Here is an 18,289-nt window from a genome sequence, read left to right as displayed (position 1 = left end):
AACCTGTAGTTGGCATTTGCACGCCCATTTGCATTGCCCACAGAGACAATGTGGTTGCAAAGCTAAACGTGCGCACCCTATAGCTTTCATATTAACGTCCAAAAGGATTTCAGATCCAGACGTTGTGAGGCACTCTAAAACGAAGGGTAGCGAAGAAATATTACAATATAACACTTTCCACGAGTCGAAGTCTTCAAGATGTAGACATTTAAATATGAGTTAATTTTCAGAGTAAAAGACAGTTTAGGACGGGCTACGGGCTTCCACCTGCTCCTTCTACGACAAGCATCGGTGCTTCTATTTAGGATTAGGTCAAAAGCCTGCCAGAACAAGAAACTGACCAATCGAGTAATCCGTAGCACGACGAGGAGGAAAGTACCTTCCCTGTTGCCCTTTATGCACTAAAGGTACTAAATTATTTTTGTAAGATCTTACCTCTCCGTTAATTTTAGTATATAGCTATAAACTGAGAAATAACTGAATTGAATGAATTGTTAGCTAATACAAGCAATGTGAAAATAAACTCTTGAATAAGTCATATTGAGGGTAGATTATTCCGCTAAGCTAAATGTTCCGAGTACGGGATCCGTCTTAAAACAGTTGACTTTAGAAGGCTAACCCCTAGCACTAGCATTGTGTTTGCTTTCAGTATTTAACACACTGCTTCAATAAGCCCCGAATATTCGTAGGCGGACACGTTAGCATTGGGTCAACACGAAGTATTCCTTGTTTAGTCATAACATTGGTGTGGATCTTATCACAGCCGAAACTCTGGGTCTATTTCTGTTAAGAGTGAATGTATAGGTTTTTTAACGGCCGTGACGGACTGTGCGATGCACACAAAAACTAAACTTTTCTGACAGTCAATCCTACAAGCTGCCTTTCAGATTTCGAGGCCACATCTTTACCTTTATCCTCTCCATACCTCTCAGATTATCTCGCCAGAATGAGTACTACCTGTTTTATGTCCGGTATTGCCGTCAAGTATCGCTTCCGACTGCTAGCTCCCGTCACGAAACGAAATCTGTTTACACCAGATTTGGAGCTTGAATCTAATTTGTTCTTTCATCGTTACGTGTTCCTACGCTTTGTAGACAAACACCTAGTTACAGTCCTATCACGGAAACTTATGTTTTTTTAAGTATGACGTTATTATTAATAACACTACTAGCAAAACATATGGTAAAATGCGGATATCATCTTTCTGTAAAATATTGCAGTACATTCTATTTTCTAACCACCGACATAAGCAATGCTTGTGATTTGGATCTACTCATCCCGTGCACGACTGGCCTGTTGCAATAGAACATTGATTAATAGGGTGCAGCATGCAGATTACCTAATATTCTGATGAGATCAATAAGGGTAATATTTTGTAAAAACAATCAAGATTATTGGTGCAGCTTAACTCAAATTGTGGTTCAGTTAAAAAGCTACATTTGTGTCCCATATATGCGAGAGACAGGTGGTCCCTGCTAACTTGTACACCAAAATGGGAACGTTTTTGTCTCATAAAGTTCTAATATCATTAAAACATGTCATATTTTAATGTGCTTAGTCTCACGTTATACAAGGTCTAGAATTGTGGAGCACTGAAGCATTCGTTCCTTTATCGATCTTTACCTCACTATTGATAATTTTTTTAGATGGCTATTTCTGCATTTTTCATGTTTTTACTGTAGGAATTTGAAACGCCATAGCTTGGTTTTTAGTTGTACATTTTGTGAAGCAACTCGCTAGCGCCCAATAGATTTGTCCTTATTTTCAATTTCACGTTTTTGGGTTAGATGGTTTTAATGTGTGTTTCCTGTGTCTGTTTCAATACGCCTCAATAAAACACGGCACTGTTTGCTGTGTAACGTTGTCAATTTCGCATGTTTAACAAAGTAATCATCTACCGTTAGGATAGATGTTTATTTCCGTTTGTCCAAAAAGGCAAAAAAAACTACATGCTTCTGAACTGATTAAGCTTTTTTTCTGTTTCCTAGCATGCGGTTTGTCATCGACAATTACCATTATTTGTACAGGCTATATGCTTGTGTCGCTAATATTATTTCGTATAATTGCTTACACAGTCACGTATTACTTTCGATTTAAACAAAGTTATTTTGGATTAGAAGTGGAAAGTCGTAGAATATTGAGGAGACGAAAGCGGTAAAGGCACAATTAAACTGAGCGAATTTTGCTTTTGGATATTTTTCTTACAAATTTGTATACCGTATAAATAACCAGACATCGAACATTTTGTGGGTGATTATGGGTGTCGCACTCAGTCGCGAAGTATAGCTTATTAATTTAGAGAACAGGAGGCAGCTACGTGAATTTAATGGAACTACGATGAAGACAGATAATGTAACAAAATAGGGAGCTTATATGCATTTTTACGTTCTATATCACTAGCTGCTTATTTCTAGTACATATGAAATGTTTTGGTTCGTTTTGGGAGTTCCAACATTGTAGAAAAGCCAGCGAGATGTCGCACGTCATCAATATTCCTGTACGTCGAACATTGTCTCACTGACACTCACCAGATAAGCCAGGTTGGGTCGGACGACAACGAAACAAGCTCGGAGGTCAATTTTTGCCACAAGGGGAAGAACTCGCGCCTTCAATGTAATATCTGCCCTTCGTATAAGTGTGACCGAGCAGGTAGCAGCTTCATTCAGAAAGCTTTAACGTGCAGCAATCTGCGCGTAGATCATCTACGCCTTAAAGGAAAGAAGATATTTCGCCAGTAATTAACGCCTTAAGCGTTCCCGCCTCGATAACCGCTGTTTCATCTCTATCCCAAATCAAAGAGGCTTAGTAACAATATATTTGCGAAGTAGATATGTTTTTTTCAAAATTCATAAAAATGATCTTTCAGTGTTGCCAGGTGACGAGTGAAAATGGTAAGTCGACGGCTAAGTCTATACTTTCCGGCGAAGGCTACTTAAAACAAGAGAGCTAGGAGTTTAATTAATTCAATTTTGTTTGAAATCATGTTTTAGTATAGTAAATGTCTTTTTTTTCGTTACCTTAGTTTTGCGGACGAGAAAAGTAACTGGTTTAAATGTTGATCATTTCTTGACCACTGATCTCAACGGCGACTATTTGACATTATAGGTCAACCTCCTTTCTATATGACAGCGATGATTGACAGATATGCAACTAAAACTATTTGCCGGTTTCTATGATCAGTTCTTCTTATAGGAATGAATATTCGCATTTAAAAATGTTAGGACGTTGGGCATCTGCGTCAGAGTACGACGATAGAAAAATAAATCAATTTAAATTATTATGGACGGCAATCGTGAGTCGAAATAGCTCGGTTGAAATTAGCCCGTGCGCTGTCAGGGGACATAGATGCTCACCGTATCGTCTGTCTAAAACGGCTGTTTACTAATCTATTAGATTATGCAAACCCATAGGTCGATGCATGAGCTAAGCATTGAGATCCTGCGCTGTTGACGGGTTAGGTCTCGTTTGCTAGTCTCCTCTTGTCTGTGACCTACGAATCTCAGAGTGCTCGAGTCTTGAAAATAGAGGATTCCATTTTTTTTCAGCAAACCTAAACGATTTGGTCGAAAATCAAAATGTTGTTTTTATCTCTGCACGTCGTCTTTATTGCCAATGCATTGGTTACACAAACCAAAGTAACTGAGAGAGGTGAGGCAATACCATTACCAGCCAAGACGACCGACGCGGCGTCAAATGGTAAGCTTGTGGTAAATGAGAATCGGGACAAATCCAGAGATAGAAAATCAAGCTTCCAATGGTAAAGCCATGTCCAATTATAATGCGATGTGTCTTATGTATAATTGCTGTACACATAGGCGTACAAGTTTTTAGCCTAATGAGGACCAATAATAAGGATAATCGCAATCCCATAGCCAAAATATTTCTTTAGTCAGCGGAACTGCTACCCATTACATAGACAGTATAGCAGTTCAGTAAAGACAGTAGATTCTGTTAATATCACAGGCAACGACATACAAACCTGAGTAAGTACCATTGCGTTCGGGTTCTCTTTAACCCGTTTTTTGCCGACTTAACGAACTATCTCGATAATGCAAAGAAGCTCAAGAGAGCTAGTGCACCCAAATGAGGATGAATTTACGCACTCGACAGATTTCAAGATGTTGTTCGTTTTGTTTTAGATTGACGCATCACTTTACGACTGTAATACCAATCTATATCGCAAACCTATTTTTCTCTACTACAATATTCCAACAGATGTTGTGACATATGTACGTGCTCGACTTTTGACCTGATCGAGCAACGCTAATCCGAACGGCTAAAATTCAGGCTGCGAAGCCAGAGTCATACTTCAGGGCACCTCGCTGAGCTTTAAGTACATGTATTGAGAACTGATGCGAAGAAAGATAACAATAACCACGATTGAACAGCACCAATTTTACTAGCCCGCAAGTTGCCTGCGCATGATTGCTTTACAAATATGACTACGGTATTTTACACAAACGTATATCTTTACATTTCGCACGTTTCAGCAGCTGTTGCGTCATTTGGAAATGAACCGAATCTAAGCGTAGACTTTCCGCAATTAAATGCGACCGTGCTTTCAGCTGGGATCCCCATTGTTCAACTCCTTAACCGAAAATTGAACAGTACAACAGCACGGCCGGAAAGGAAATTTCCGTCGAAAGTTTTCACGAACGTCAAATCTAGCGACTTCCCGGATGTATTCTTCAGTAGCGATGGCTTCGAGGATCAACCAAAGAGTTCGCAGGAAGTGGTGAAGAAAAGTGACAGGTTTACCTTAACTAGGGCAGCTAATTATGATGAGGAGCATCCATTAAATCAGTTACTGGACATAGGATTACATCTCAACAATTTCATAGGTTTGTAGAGTCAATATTGATTAAAGACTTTAAATATTTTTACCATCTCAGCAAAAAAAAATAATTTCAGTCTATGCATATACGTTGTTTGAGTTCACATTCATTACTGTCTAACTAAATTTCACTTTAGTATCGTTAATTATGAAGCATTTGCTGAAAATAGTATTACTGCTTCTTATTTAGAATGCATTTTTTATCTGTTCGCTTGGGGATGCAAAGCTGCTGCACGTCGATGAAACTTTGCATTTTCCAACATATGAAGAGCAAGCAAATCCCCCTAAACAATATACGAGTTTAATCCAATTAACGCAAGCAATGAGTTAATTCAAGAATACGCCACAGCGCCGCCAAAGAAAACCTATCGTTAAAAACAAGCTATAAAAGGATGGCAGTAATGCACAATATATACCCTGCCAATCCTGTGGTTTATTGGGTATCCTGTTTTCTAATGTCTCTGGTTAGCTAAACTTTAGTAACAAAGTTTCGCCGCATTAACTAACAAAAGTTATTAACACGAACACCTTGACTTTTTTTTCCAAGTATCAAGCTAAGAGATATTTATTTTTTACTGTTTCAAAAATGATGACCTTGAAAACGAAAATGTATTCGAAATTGAAGCTGTGTATCCCTGTGAAAACTGTTTATTAGTGATAGAACCATATAAATCTCAACAGAAGAAAAATCGACTTTTTAGTCCGAACCTATTAGCCTCATGCACAGAGGGTCAGGTGATTCCTCATAGTTTTTTGATACAGGATAATTTTTAACCTTCATTATAAGTACTCCATTTAACCAACTGCATACATAACCTAGGTACCACTTGCGAACCGTGAGTCTACATACAATGGTTTACGGCTCCCCTACTGGACAACCAGTAGGGCAAATAAGTTGGCAAGCACTACTTTGGTTTATAGGATGGCCCGTTAGCACTGCTGCTCGCTTAATCAGTGCTGAGTGGTAGACGTTAAGTGAATAAAATTAAACCATTTGTTTCAATCTTATGTTTATATTTGCTTTAAGCAATAATCAACAACTGTGTATGTGTTACCGTGGTGTAAAATTTCATAAGTAAAAATGCCCGTTTGGTCGTCTTTTACTCCCCAAAGACTTGAGTACGTAAAATAGGTAGCGATTGTGAGACTTCGAGTGAGCATCCAGCTGTGTTGTGGGGTAGGTCTCCAAGATGCAAATGACCTACCAAACCGTTGCCCAAGGGCTTCTCTAAATAAACAACCGCATATAGTTGTAGGCCAACTCAGTGCTTCGAAATGGTACTTACATTATGCATGTAAGCTTTACTGTATAATGAAAATAGTAAACTGTTGTATTTTTACTCATGAAAGTTGGTCTGAGGATTATTAACAAACATCGCAAAATTATATAGAATTGTCGGCGCATGTGTCACGCTAGCTATTTACATTGTGCGCGCAAAAACTGCTATTTCCTCTATCGAAACCTATGATCGTTTCAATACCAATTGGAAGTCCTCACATACACAAATTTCATGTACGTAAAGCGCATGTTTGCAGGAGCCTTTTTTTGCAGGACGTGTTCTCATGTAATTGGAGAAAAACAATGTGTACCGAATATGTCGAGTTCTATGTCACCGTTTAGCATTCCACAAGACGGCTAACGGCAGCCCTGGCTTCAATCTAAACGCAGTTCCTGTCGAAAGAATAACAAACTGTTGACCAAACTTCAAAAGTGTATGTTTATATTACTGCACATTTGTGACACTGCCGCTTCTCTGATACGGCCGGAAATATCAGCTATTTATAGAAAATCACCTAGCGAATTGGGGTGTCCGAATCACATATCTATATCTTTGTTATCTCTAGTGTACATTGCCTCGTTATATTAATAATGATCTCGTGTCGAACATCGAGCGCAATAGCAAGCTGCATCGAAAACTTAAGAACCATTTTTAAGTAGATCCAACAGAAGAAATAGTACATCAATGCTCCTGTAAACCAAATGGTATAGGTGTACCTTTACTAGTTACATGACCCATCTATTGTCATTCATTTTCAAAGCTAAAAAGAATCATATTATAACTTTTAAAAGAATATTTTATATCTATCTTATAGCATGTACTTAATTAATGTAAAAAAAGCCCTGATCCTTGGTTCTGGAAAGACATAACTGAACAACATATTTGTTAAAAACATTACAAGACTCACTCTGTGATCCCTAGCCCTAAAATTCAGCCAGAACTACACGGAGCTTTGTCATCAACTGCAAATGGCTGCAATCTTCCTTTCTGCAGCACGCTGGATTTGCCTACTCCGTAGCTTGCGCAGCGGGGCACATGCGGTACGCGTCACTCACGTCTACATGAAACGCTTAAATTCACATTGAAGATTGGCATTGGATGATAGTAGCCTGGCCACATATGCGTGTAGTGAGGTGCTGACAGGGCGAAACTGAGTCCGTGATCGCCAAAACTACGTCGAGTTTTTTCCTGATATGCGATTCACGAAGGCGCTAACAGCTATACTATCATTTTTATTATTTTACGACAATAATTTGGATGGATACCGCTAACTGTTCAAGTTGATTCAGATTAGACCATTTTGCAAACGGTAATGCCGTGATAGTAGTGTGCATTAATCTGCAATGGGCTTTAGGTCACTACCCGTCCCTACCTCGATACGTGCTCCATGATCAGTGCTGGATTATTGGTCTTTTTTTTGGCACATAACAGTTAACCTCGACATCTACCTAATTTCATTTGAATTACAAATACACGCTTATGGTAGGCTCAACTCTTGCAGAGCTTCAGTGATAAATATTAGACAGTCTTTTCTCTGCTCTTGCGTCATGAAGTTGCGAATAGATGAGGTGGTAAACATCTGATCTGATTTTTTTTATGTCCCCTTTTTTTCCATGTTTTGATCGTTTTAAATTTGATTTGCTTTGGCTGTGTAGCTTCACTAGTCGTAGCAACAGAAAATTGGCGTTTCGACACCACTAAGGTTCTCCCTGACCCAAAATCAGACCTAAATCAAGCCATTCACTACCGTGTGTCGTGTTTAATGTTTCTATGTTTCGTGCGGTGGAGTCATTTGTTTGAACCAGACGTACAAATTTCTTTTTCCATATAGCATTGCATGTCACCCCGATATAGCTAGCGCTAGAGGAAAATGTCTGCTCGAAATGTTTATTATTATGTGTGTACCGGTTCCGTTTCGTATATTGGAGGCTAATTCTAAGGTCATAACAACTGATGTGACTGTGCAATTGACAGATGTAATTGTGTCATTCTACCGAGATCCGGCAGCTTTTCTAAGAATCAGCATCCCGTACATCATTTGGTGGTTAGCGAAGAGGTTTGATTTGAAATCGATCGTCGCGGGCCACGTCACAAAGCATCTCAAGAGATGGCTGACAGTTTTGTCACCTGCTGTAGGTGAGACTAGTGAGTAACTTCAAAATAAAACGCTTTTTAATATACTCTGATGTGGATATCCAAATTTCTGGTTCCGGTTCAGGAAGAGATAGGCCGAGAAAGACTGAAGCGGAAAAACGTCCACTTACCGTTTCCTATCTTCGATCTTCAGTCTCCACAGTGTCCTTTCGTTATGAAGAACTTGTAATCTCTTGGAAGAAATTGAATTTTATAAGTGTTGTTATCTTTTTTTTCAGTTCGAGCCTCGTTTTCGCTCTTATTGCATACAGACATCCGTGTTCTTTTTGTGAAAAGATGCGTAATATAGCCTTTTCTTGAGAATAACAAGACTGTAGTGCTAGCTAGTCGAGATCGCTAGAGCTGCTTATAGGAAAACAAATAACGTATGTAGGCTACTAAATTGTTCTTTTAATAAACAGGCTATGCGGTTTCGAGTTGTTCCAAGCTGTCTCATAACGCGATATTGCATCACAAAATTGAATATGCAAGATACATTTGCAGTTGATTTGAGTTTTGTAAAGTGAATAGCTCTGTTTTTTTTGGATTTTTCTTGTATGAAAAATATGTCGTTTATGCCTTTTGCTTTTGAAAGCACTACCTTATAGTAAATATTTGATGAGTACCTTAATTGTTTAAATTTCTCAGGTTTTACCTGCTTCAAATTATCACAAATATAATGAAGGCCCCGCTTTTAAAATTCGTGTTCTCAAAGTCGTTGTCCGTTGTTTCAAAAATCTGTCAAAGTGCTACTGAATCCCTTTTGAGATGGATAAGAGGTATTAGAAAACAAAGCAGAGCTGCAGACGGCCGCAGTTAATTCATATGAAGGATCTATAGGAACTCTGTAAATCAATAGTTCATTCTTTAACTGCTTTACTGGTTCAGCATTTTTTTATTTACAGTCCACCTCGAAATCTGTAACAATACGCAATACGTCTTTTTTGTTGAGATCTTTAAGGGGCTCTAACGTAGCGTGTTAAATGGCATAGTAATTTTCAAAATCCGCTCAACTCGTTTCTATTGGATGTTTCAACATGCTCTATTTTAAGGAGTTCAGTATGAAAATGTTCTTATCGTAGCGAATGCAATCAGTTACTTCGTGGAGGGTTCGCAAAGTCCGAGCTCACCTGCGCATAATTTATGTGCGATGCTAGCAAGAATACTATTTTTAAAATCGAAAATAATGTAGAAAACAAGCGGCGTCCTACATTAGTGCGTTGAGGGATTCCGGATGGACATGCTGTTTACATGCTGGATTTATGGTTAATTATTACCCCAATAAAACGGTGTTTCAAAAAGCTAGTGGTTCGTCTGGAAATTTAAATAAAATCTATTCCTTCAGTCGTATAAGTTTGTCAAATAATACATTATGGTACACTTTGTCAATCATAGGGCAAACAGAGTGTTATTGTACAGAAGTTGAGATAAAAATGGTTATATACACTGCTTAAGCGAGAATCATTGCGTTGATATTTACTGACTTCTAACACAATAAAAATGATTTTTATCTATCTTAAAAAAACTCCTGATGGTGAAGACGAAGATCTGCAAAGCTTTTCAAACCCAAGAACAGCAGTTACCTATTTCGTTTGTTAGTATAGAATTGCACTTTAGTTAAATTAACAGTTGTCAATCGTAGCAAAACTCTTACGAAAAGGTGCCGTACGTCGTAGCATACGTTGAGCGCTAGCAATAGAGACTCGTTTCGACGGTGCTTTGCGAGCTTACTTCAATACGAACGTCAATTCTGCATTCAGTCACCCCAGGATAGGCGGTATTTAACCGTTGTGATTGTTCGTTCCGTCCAATTCAAACTGCTTCTAGTAAGAGAAACATGATAAATATGCTTTTGTAGAGCGTTTCTGAGCTACACAAAAGTTCCGTGAAATTAGGTAATTTAGCATGTTGCGCATGGTTGATAAATCAATAAAATCATCAATATCAAGCACACGGTACGGTTAACGATAACGAGGCAGGACAATTAAACAGCTGACTTATGGCCGAATTTAGTGAAAATATTTGATCGTATCAAAAAATGAGGTTATCACTGGCCTGATCGACCTTCAGGTGGTACCAAATAGAAGCGCCGAGTGTTAAGTTTGCAAGGGTATTTCTGATCACCGATTTTAGTTAACCCTATTTTCAACTAAGAACTTTTCAATCAGTTTGCTGAACTTAAGGTCGCCTTCTCTCTGCCTTTTACTAGATTTACTTTTTTTTTTCCTTTTTTATTAATTAGGCTAATACGTGAACGGACACTAAGCAAACGAAAAAGATTCTCCTGCCCGCGTAAACAGCGTTGGACGTCTGCAATGTCACTTTCACACAAACCCTGGCACTTCATAATCGAATCACTCGTCGGCGTGTCATAATTCACCCTATTTCGTGCGTTTAAAAACAGTGTTAAATTAGGAAATATCGCAGCCTTCGGGTATATAGCGTATAGAAGAACAAAAAACGTCACTATTTACTTTGCGTTTTTCTAATAAACCAGGAATTACACATGATCGCAAAAGAAATTGCCTTTCAAGTGTCGTTGCTCGTCTTATCAACAATGTTCTATTATAAAATAAGCATAATTCGACAATCAACAGTTTGTTACAACCGAAATGGTTCATAACAACTAATTTATTAAACTATACATATATCCTTGAACTGTAACAGGCATTTGACTTGACTAAAAAACAACCTGAAAAGAAAAATCAAGGACGCTTAAGAGCATCCAGGCAGAAAATGCAACTCAAAGAAGATAAACAAAAAAAAAACCCTGAGAAGGTTTGCAGAATTTCTTAGAGATTCAATTTAATAAACAAAGTATTGCGCCGCTCCTAAATTCCATGCTCATCGATAACCATAGAATAAATAAATAAGAACCTTATTAGCACATTGTGCCTGACTGCGGCATGCTTTTTTTAAATACCTATATTAGGGGCAGAATTGAAATAGCAGGATTCTATGATATTACTGGACGACAATTATTTACTTATGTTTAACTGTATATATACAAACATTAGCGGCAGTACACTGTAAGGAAAATGTTTTAATAAAATAAAATACTTTCAGTATGATTTTTATTACTATTATAGATTAACTAATGATTTTATGGTATAATTTTATTGTGAATTAGGAGTCAATTTTAGTTTTTGTGTAAATATGAATATCTAGCGACCTTAAGCAACCACACTCTCAGCAACAATGCTCTGATATATACATATACACTTGAATTTTTTATAGGTGTTTATTGTCCCGGTTGTTATAGTACACATGCGGGCACCGCTTGGCAAAACGCAACAACATTTTTTCACTTCGACCGAGGAAATGCATAATAAAAAGATGCGTTCTAATCTCGCAACTGCAAGACATCCCATCACAGACAGTGAGGTCAATCCTACTGCGACAATGTTGTATAGTTTTTCGCTGAGCCAATAGAACTGAAGAATTTGCTCAGGTACCTCTTATTGCTTACACTGAAATTTAGAAATTCCTAACCCTTTACGGGATAATTAAAATCATTCTTCTTAAATCCACTAGGACTTCGGTTAGCTCAACAGGCAGATAAACTGTCCTAGGAGCAATCCTTATGTTCTAGTCTAAAATAACAAGGTCAACTACTTACCTAAAGAAAATCTGTAAAAAAAACGTTTATAGCTGTCTTGTACAAAATACGCGTCATTACGTTAAACTCTTATTATTGAATGTGCTTAGTTTGATAGTCTGGCTATATAATACCTTGTCTTAGATGTATATAATATATAGGCTGCTCGAGATGGCGGGAAAGGAAATTCAAAATTACTAATTAACGTAAACAATTCGAGTGCGGCTATAAGTCAAAGACGCAGTAATTAATTCAGTGTTTTTCTTTTTTTTTTTCCTGACTTGTTACAATGCCCCATATCAACTATGCAATTGAGTGAACTGCCCATGTTGATCAAGCTGAGTTAATGAAATATAAAAAGAAGTAACGGTCACTGTCGTACAGGATCGCATCCCTATTTGATATATTCCCAATACGACGCGTCTGTGTCGGAGAACGACTTCATTGCGATTGGCCAATAAATGCCTTCGTCATTTCTGGTAGCTTCGTTAAAGAGACAGCTAGCTCGGGTTATCCTAACTCTTAATCTCAGCAGATAGTGCATTATTATATAGTTCTTATTTAGTCAATGTCCATTGTGGCATGGGAAGCACGTGTTGCTATTTGGTCGACTGAAATCCGCATGCAAAAGCAGACGAAACAATCTTAACAGTACCTATACACAGGTTATTACGAAGAGTACCGAAGATGTAGTGGCACTTGTTTACACAATATACTATATAGTATTTGGTTGTTGGTGAGTTATTGATATGGGCGTGTTAAAAGGGAAATCTTACATTATCTTGGTCCCCCTTCTCCGAGCTGTACATTTTATGTCGTCAGTGTTAAGCTAAACGCACTTGTTCATATAATACATACAAGCAGTAGTATCAGGAGACATTCTCGTTTTAATTTCCTGTTACTTGTCTACAATGAGATATTAGTTTATCTGAGCTTCGGATGAAATACTTTAACATAGATATGTCTACGGCTTGATAGAACAACTATAGTCCTTTAACGCAGCACATGAAGATGGGTACATCAACAAGGTTTGAAGATAGCCTGCGCCTTGGCTCTACGGGTGACGACAAAATGTTCATTATATAGTTTGGAGTTATCAAGCATCTTCTTTCGGAACGAAATATCTCTTGCCGAAATGTCGATATCAGCACTTTTCTAGGGTCAATCTGTAGTGTGACTAGGGCCTCAGCTGTGTTATCCTAGGAATATATCGTATGAATTTAGTTACTTCTGCAACATGACGCATAGCGCTGATTGGAGTACATTGTCTGCGTGTATCTAGTACTATAATTGTAAACTGTATGTACCACTTCTATAATAAAGTATAGTATCGTTTTTCTAAATTCTTTATATAGCCCTTCTACAGTGAATCTTTAATATTGATAATGTTTATTTACTATTTTTGCAAATTCTAAATGGCACCATAGCTTATCTCAGAATCGAAATATTGCCTACGTTCAGTCCACAGTTAGAACCTTGTATATGTATATATATATATATGAGGAGTTTATAATATGGTGATGATATTCAATGGTTGTTTACAGATGACACGTGTAGCGAAACAGAAGGCGCTAAAGAAATGAATACACATTATACATGATCAGATTTGAAATAAGATCAAAGTGGGGACATATTATAGGCAACGGTCCCTCACGAAGAAGCTGTGAAGCGACGTACAAAGTACGACGTAAGTGACCAGCGTCAGACCCGCGTACGACTGTGGTGCGCCGACAAGATATGACAGTGCCAGGTAGTATCTGCTTCGGGCTGCGTTACAAGCGTCTCCGGCGCAACTTACAATGCAGCCACGTACGTAACGATCATCAAAATAGAAGCTGCCACAGTGCGACATGCGGACCAATTCCGTGTCAACGGTGAGTGTACCGGAATCCAGAGCACAGGTTCGTACAACGATGGTTTCGCCAGTGTCTTCTGAAATTGCGGATCGCTTTGTAATGTATTAATATAATCACTGTTAGAATTACCCATGGAATGATTGAACGATCCATAAACGGGTCTCTGTAACCTCGATCAACGGCAAGAATTGCTGACGACAAAGAATACCTCTCGAAAATTTCCCTAATATGCCAGCAAGATCATTTGTATCGTTTACGGCAGAACAAAAATTTGTATATATGTCTTATCTTGTTTCGAAAGTGAATTAATGCTTTCGCCGAGTCACTGCTAGTTGATTAGGAGCAAAGGTTTTCTTATAATTCTGATGAAAATAAAATTAAAAACGATTTTTGTGCTAAACTTAGAGGTAAAGGGTCTAACAAATCAAGAGAAGGTCGACTAAAAAGTTTACATAAACTGATATATTGAGACAGAATTGCTAGTCATAGACATAGAAGATTGATGCGTAAAATATATTTGCGCCTTTAAATTCTGCAGACCATATTGTCTGTACTAATGGTACGCTGCTTGATACTGTTATAACGATATGTGGCTGTATTGAGAAAACTGCCATAAAAGACAAGCTCCCCAATGGGGCATTGCGGTGCATTAGCTCATATCATCACGGTACGTCTATTCGGATATGCCCCGCCGCGTGTCAACTAACTATTCCATATGATCCGCACCTGATCCGAAGCAGTGCTTCGGACACATCACGGGTAAATCCTTGATTCCGTTTGGGTTTGACATCGCTAATGACCCAATTGAGAGGATAAGCATGTTATACAGGCCAGACCATTTATTGTACAACAAAGGTGGCAATCTCTATACCACCTGAAATTCTTAATTAGACTAGGAACATTAGATCGTAGACCATCCATCGAAATATATGCATGCGTGACTAGCAAAATGTAGTAATAGTGTTTTAATGCATAGTCACCGTAGAACAAATACTGATAATACAGACACTGTTTTGGTTTCCAGAGGGATCTAATTTAACTTTTGATCGCGAAGAGCGTATATGTGATTGTGACTATTTCTCAAAGAACTTAGATACATCTACATCTAGGTTCTTTTTGTTTACTAACTATAGCAATCTATATTTTGTAAACTGTTTGCATGTAAAACAATCGATAACTGATCTATTGGCCGATTTGTATGAGTAACTTTTTAAGCCATATTTTTTTTGTACAAGTTTAACTGTTATACTATTCTTTTGGTTCAGCTAATACATTTTCTACAGCTGCACGGTTATCCCTAAAAGCCGCAGGTTAGTAACAGGTTTCAGTACCGGAGGTGACGGTACCGTCCTAGAGGCTTGTTCCTCCTTTCGAAGTCTGATGCGATCAGATGAGCCCATGTTTTCCCTCTCCGTCTGTGACAAAGGAAACAAAAGTTAATCAGTTCCCATCTTGTGGGGATACCATATGTTACCATATGTCCCGGTGATCTTGACGCAGGCCGTAGCTGGGAAGAGGCCCTCTCGACCCTTGCGACCAGCTAAACAAGGCTGATGCAGAATCTCCGACGTGTAGTTATGATGAAAAGGATCTTCGCAAGCTGGATTGTCGCCGCTGTGAGACACGCACTTGAAGCAGTCAATAGCGCTCACCCCCGAGAGACCAGCGGTCAGAAGAGTAACACACCCTATTTGATACGGCGCCGAGAGCGTCGGACGAAGCGTGAATAAAAACGACATAAAAGTCAATGTTATATGGCCGGCGTCTTTCGTAAACTTTGTCGCTGTTTTGCCTGCCGGACAATATAAAACCGATTATGTCTGCTATGCAGATCAAAGTTTAGTTCTTGTCATCGGCGTTAATAAGATAATACATTGTATTCATTTTGGTGCTAAAATATAAAAAAGTGCAGCGCGTTCATATCTTTCTCGTATCTCTGACAATCAGCCGTTTAATGTAGAAAAAAAGTACACGTAATGATACGTGGGTTGTCCTGTATACGAGCCTCATTGCGTATTAAAATCGGACGCATGGAAGAAAAAAGCGGTAAACCATTAGTGATTATGTTGCGAGATATTTTTTCTTTGTTCATTTTTTTTCAAATGTATTGACGGTTCTTTGAGATGTTACAGGCTCAGGAAGCAAAAGCTTAACCAGGCCAGACCCTTCAGTCTGCAATTTACGCACTTCGCACGAACAAAGCAGACTGTTTTCATACACGTATAGGAACGTCCGTTGCAGCGGTGCTTAATTTAGTGTATAGATTTTATGACTGAGATGGCTAAATACCTTATCATGGCCATCTATAAATAGCCATGATAAGATATTTAGAAAAATAATTTTAAAGAAGAAGAATTTTATCTTAGCTACAGCTGTGAGTTCGCTGTTATCGATTTTTATAGTAATCCTAATGATCAGCTTCGATATCGCCTATTAAGTTACTTACAGCTCGTATGAAAAATGCATAAGACCACTGTTACATTGTGCAGTAACGCTAGGCCAGTGCGTACGTCGTAAATCTTCTAACCTTTCGATGCCTATATCTAGTGGTGAGGTCTAACCCTTGGTTGGCTCAATTTGTTCGCTAGGAACGACCAACATGATGAAGGATACAATCCGGTAATTCTTTCAAGTCTCTAGAAGGCTAAAACATCAATCAATTACGGTAACAAATTGCTTTAAACCTGACCGATATGGCAGATCGTGGTTATTGTACCTGAGCTTTGCAGAATTTCTTCTTTTAGTATTTATTTATCCTTGTAGTACTTTCTTGTTTTTTCAGTATATTGGCCAAAATGAAAGGCTTCGTTATAGGTGGCTTACATTTTCTCGATATCGTACGGCGCACATAAGCAGAACAAGGTAATCAGTTTGTTGAAGACTAGCCTTTGCGCAAATCTAATAGGCGTATCATGAAGATCCCTTCAAGCGATTAATAATATAACTTGTTGATAATTTCTTACGGATTTACTACCAACTGTCAGTAACACGTGCCACGTGCATAAGCAAAATGAGTATATACGAGTAATAAGTTAGTAGAAGTTAGCACTCGCGCGAACTTAACGCGCACTTGTGAAAATCCGTTTGAGTAACCTAAAAAATCACAGTTATTATTCGGGGGTTGATATCGTTCTCTTCAGTTTGAATTTTTGCTGGGAAAAACATTTACACTTACACAACTTACCCAGTAGTGCTAATACCCTATCCGTGACAGTCTGAAAACCCATCGTCTACCTGGAATCAAAGGTTTGCCTTTATCAGTTTATTGGTGCCACCGTCTCTCAGAACATTCATTCAGTTCCAGATGTAAGTACCCCAATAATCTGTAAACTAGCAGCTTTCGCACCCTTTATTATATATTATTGTTATCACTATATTTATATTATTTATATACGGAAATGGGTGCGAGTGAAGTTCTAATGGGCTACATAGACGTTACGTCTTCGTATTGCTCTGAGCGAGAAAGGAACTAACTGCGTGTTCAACAGGTGTCGGAAATTTTGCCCTTTAGGCATATACAAGGATTGCTAAAGAGTAGGTAGGATGTTTCTAGTTAATGCCATTTGAAAAGCTCATGCAAGCGATAAAAGAAAACTTGCGGTCCAGACCAGATAATACCTCATAGGATAAATGTCCTCCACTAGCATTGGCTGATCCATTTAGAACAGAAACAAGCCTACGATTCACATTAGCCAAACGGTGCTCGTAAAGTTTTCACTTGCGTTGGAACAAGATTCTCCCTATATGTAATTCAAGCTCTTCATCTCGACCAACTGCAAACATTGATTTTAATTTATAGAATCTGCATAGACCGATAAACCGCGGCGAAAAATAACTTTTACGCCATGGGCGGGAGCCCGCAGGGCGCATGATGAGCTATCTGCGTGGCCTCTACCGGAGAAACGCCGCTTCTGAATTCGGAGCGCCGTCGACTTCACAATGAAATGTATAACAGGATAACACAGGATAAAAATTTTGGATCCAGTAAACACTGACAGATTGTTTATTTGGGTGGCTGTTTAGAAGTTACGATGTCGAACGTGTTCAAAATGCTTGCTCATCTTTTGCCTCCGGTCGAAGGAGTTAAGCACTAGCGCGTGTATGAATTACTTAACACTATTCACGGTTCTTACAGTACGGTCTAAACGTACAGAATTCTACCTGTGAGTGCCGGCAGTAAACAATAAAGGATACTAAAAATAAAAATAAATAAATAAATAAAAAAGGGGTAAAAATGTACTGCTGTTAATCATATGTGTATTTCAAGAGTGACGAGATGTTCAATTTTCACCAATAATTTTTTTTTTGGTTTTCGATGCTGGTAATCTACTTCAAGCTTGTTCAGTGACAGCTGAAGGCAAATGGGCCTGGGGCAAATTTTAGCTTCTTTACATTGAGTCTAAGATTATTTACACGATCACATTCTGCTATTATCCCAATGGTTCGAACTCTCTAGGGTTAAATTGCACTTCATATGATAACTTTCTAAATCAAAATCAGCGTTTGCTAAATAAAAATAAAATAAGTATTTTGAGTACGGCTAGCCCTTGATGCACAGGTGAATCATTAAAATTGCGTGTTCGGGGAA

The 18,289-nt window shown here is 38.4% G+C and overlaps 2 protein-coding genes across 21 annotated transcripts in view; one reads left to right on the top strand and one right to left on the bottom strand.

Annotated features, from left to right (window-relative positions):
- Positions 1–107: 107 nt before the first annotated feature.
- LOC147756758 (uncharacterized) lies at positions 108–13,507 on the top strand. Of its 6 annotated transcripts, none has more exons than XM_086985074.1 (4): positions 108–3,696; positions 4,491–4,841; positions 8,089–8,250; positions 13,390–13,507. In XM_086985074.1, exons 1-4 carry the CDS (start codon positions 3,576–3,578, stop codon positions 13,443–13,445), a joined length of 690 nt encoding a protein of 229 aa, XP_086841200.1. In that variant the 5' UTR covers positions 108–3,575; the 3' UTR covers positions 13,446–13,507. The 6 variants fall into 6 exon arrangements, with proteins under 6 accessions (XP_086841200.1, XP_086841204.1, XP_086841199.1 ...); XM_086985078.1 differs by having other exon boundaries at positions 4,566–4,841; positions 8,089–8,259; positions 13,390–13,506; XM_086985073.1 differs by having other exon boundaries at positions 4,494–4,841; positions 8,089–8,259; positions 13,390–13,506.
- Positions 11,282–18,289, bottom strand: part of LOC111246495 (uncharacterized) — a 49,297-nt gene continuing 42,289 nt past the window's right edge. For 7 of the 15 annotated variants that reach the window (XM_022796185.2, XM_086985088.1, XM_022796184.2 and 4 more), the window contains 4 exons: positions 16,886–16,935; positions 15,176–15,388; positions 14,428–14,493; positions 11,282–13,777 (listed from right to left, as the gene is read on the bottom strand). In XM_022796185.2, coding sequence (XP_022651920.1) covers positions 13,479–13,777; positions 14,428–14,493; positions 15,176–15,388; positions 16,886–16,928 — 621 coding nt within the window. In that variant the 5' untranslated portion in view covers positions 16,929–16,935 and the 3' untranslated portion in view covers positions 11,282–13,478. Of the gene's footprint in view, positions 13,778–14,427; positions 14,494–15,175; positions 15,441–16,876; positions 16,936–18,289 lie in introns of those variants that run through there. The other 8 variants (XM_086985081.1, XM_086985080.1, XM_086985082.1 and 5 more) reach the window with 4 other exon arrangements.

The sequence above is a fragment of the Varroa destructor genome, unplaced genomic scaffold (assembly GCF_002443255.2).
Source record: "Varroa destructor unplaced genomic scaffold, Vdes_3.0 BEIS01000003.1, whole genome shotgun sequence".
Classification (NCBI taxonomy): Eukaryota; Metazoa; Arthropoda; class Arachnida; order Mesostigmata; family Varroidae; genus Varroa; species Varroa destructor.
The sequence above is the reverse complement of the archived record's forward strand: the minus strand, read 5'-3'. Positions and strand labels throughout refer to the sequence as shown.

Bases quoted from the DNA above. Each gene is read 5' to 3' on its own strand.
- LOC147756758 (XM_086985072.1), top strand. From the start codon at position 3,576: ATGTTGTTTTTATCTCTGCACGTCGTCTTTATTGCCAATGCATTGGTT. The intron at 3,697-4,490 runs GTAAGCTTGTGG...CGCACGTTTCAG, and splicing joins GACCGACGCGGCGTCAAATG to CAGCTGTTGCGTCATTTGGA. The intron at 4,842-8,088 runs GTTTGTAGAGTC...TGCAATTGACAG, and splicing joins ACATCTCAACAATTTCATAG to ATGTAATTGTGTCATTCTAC.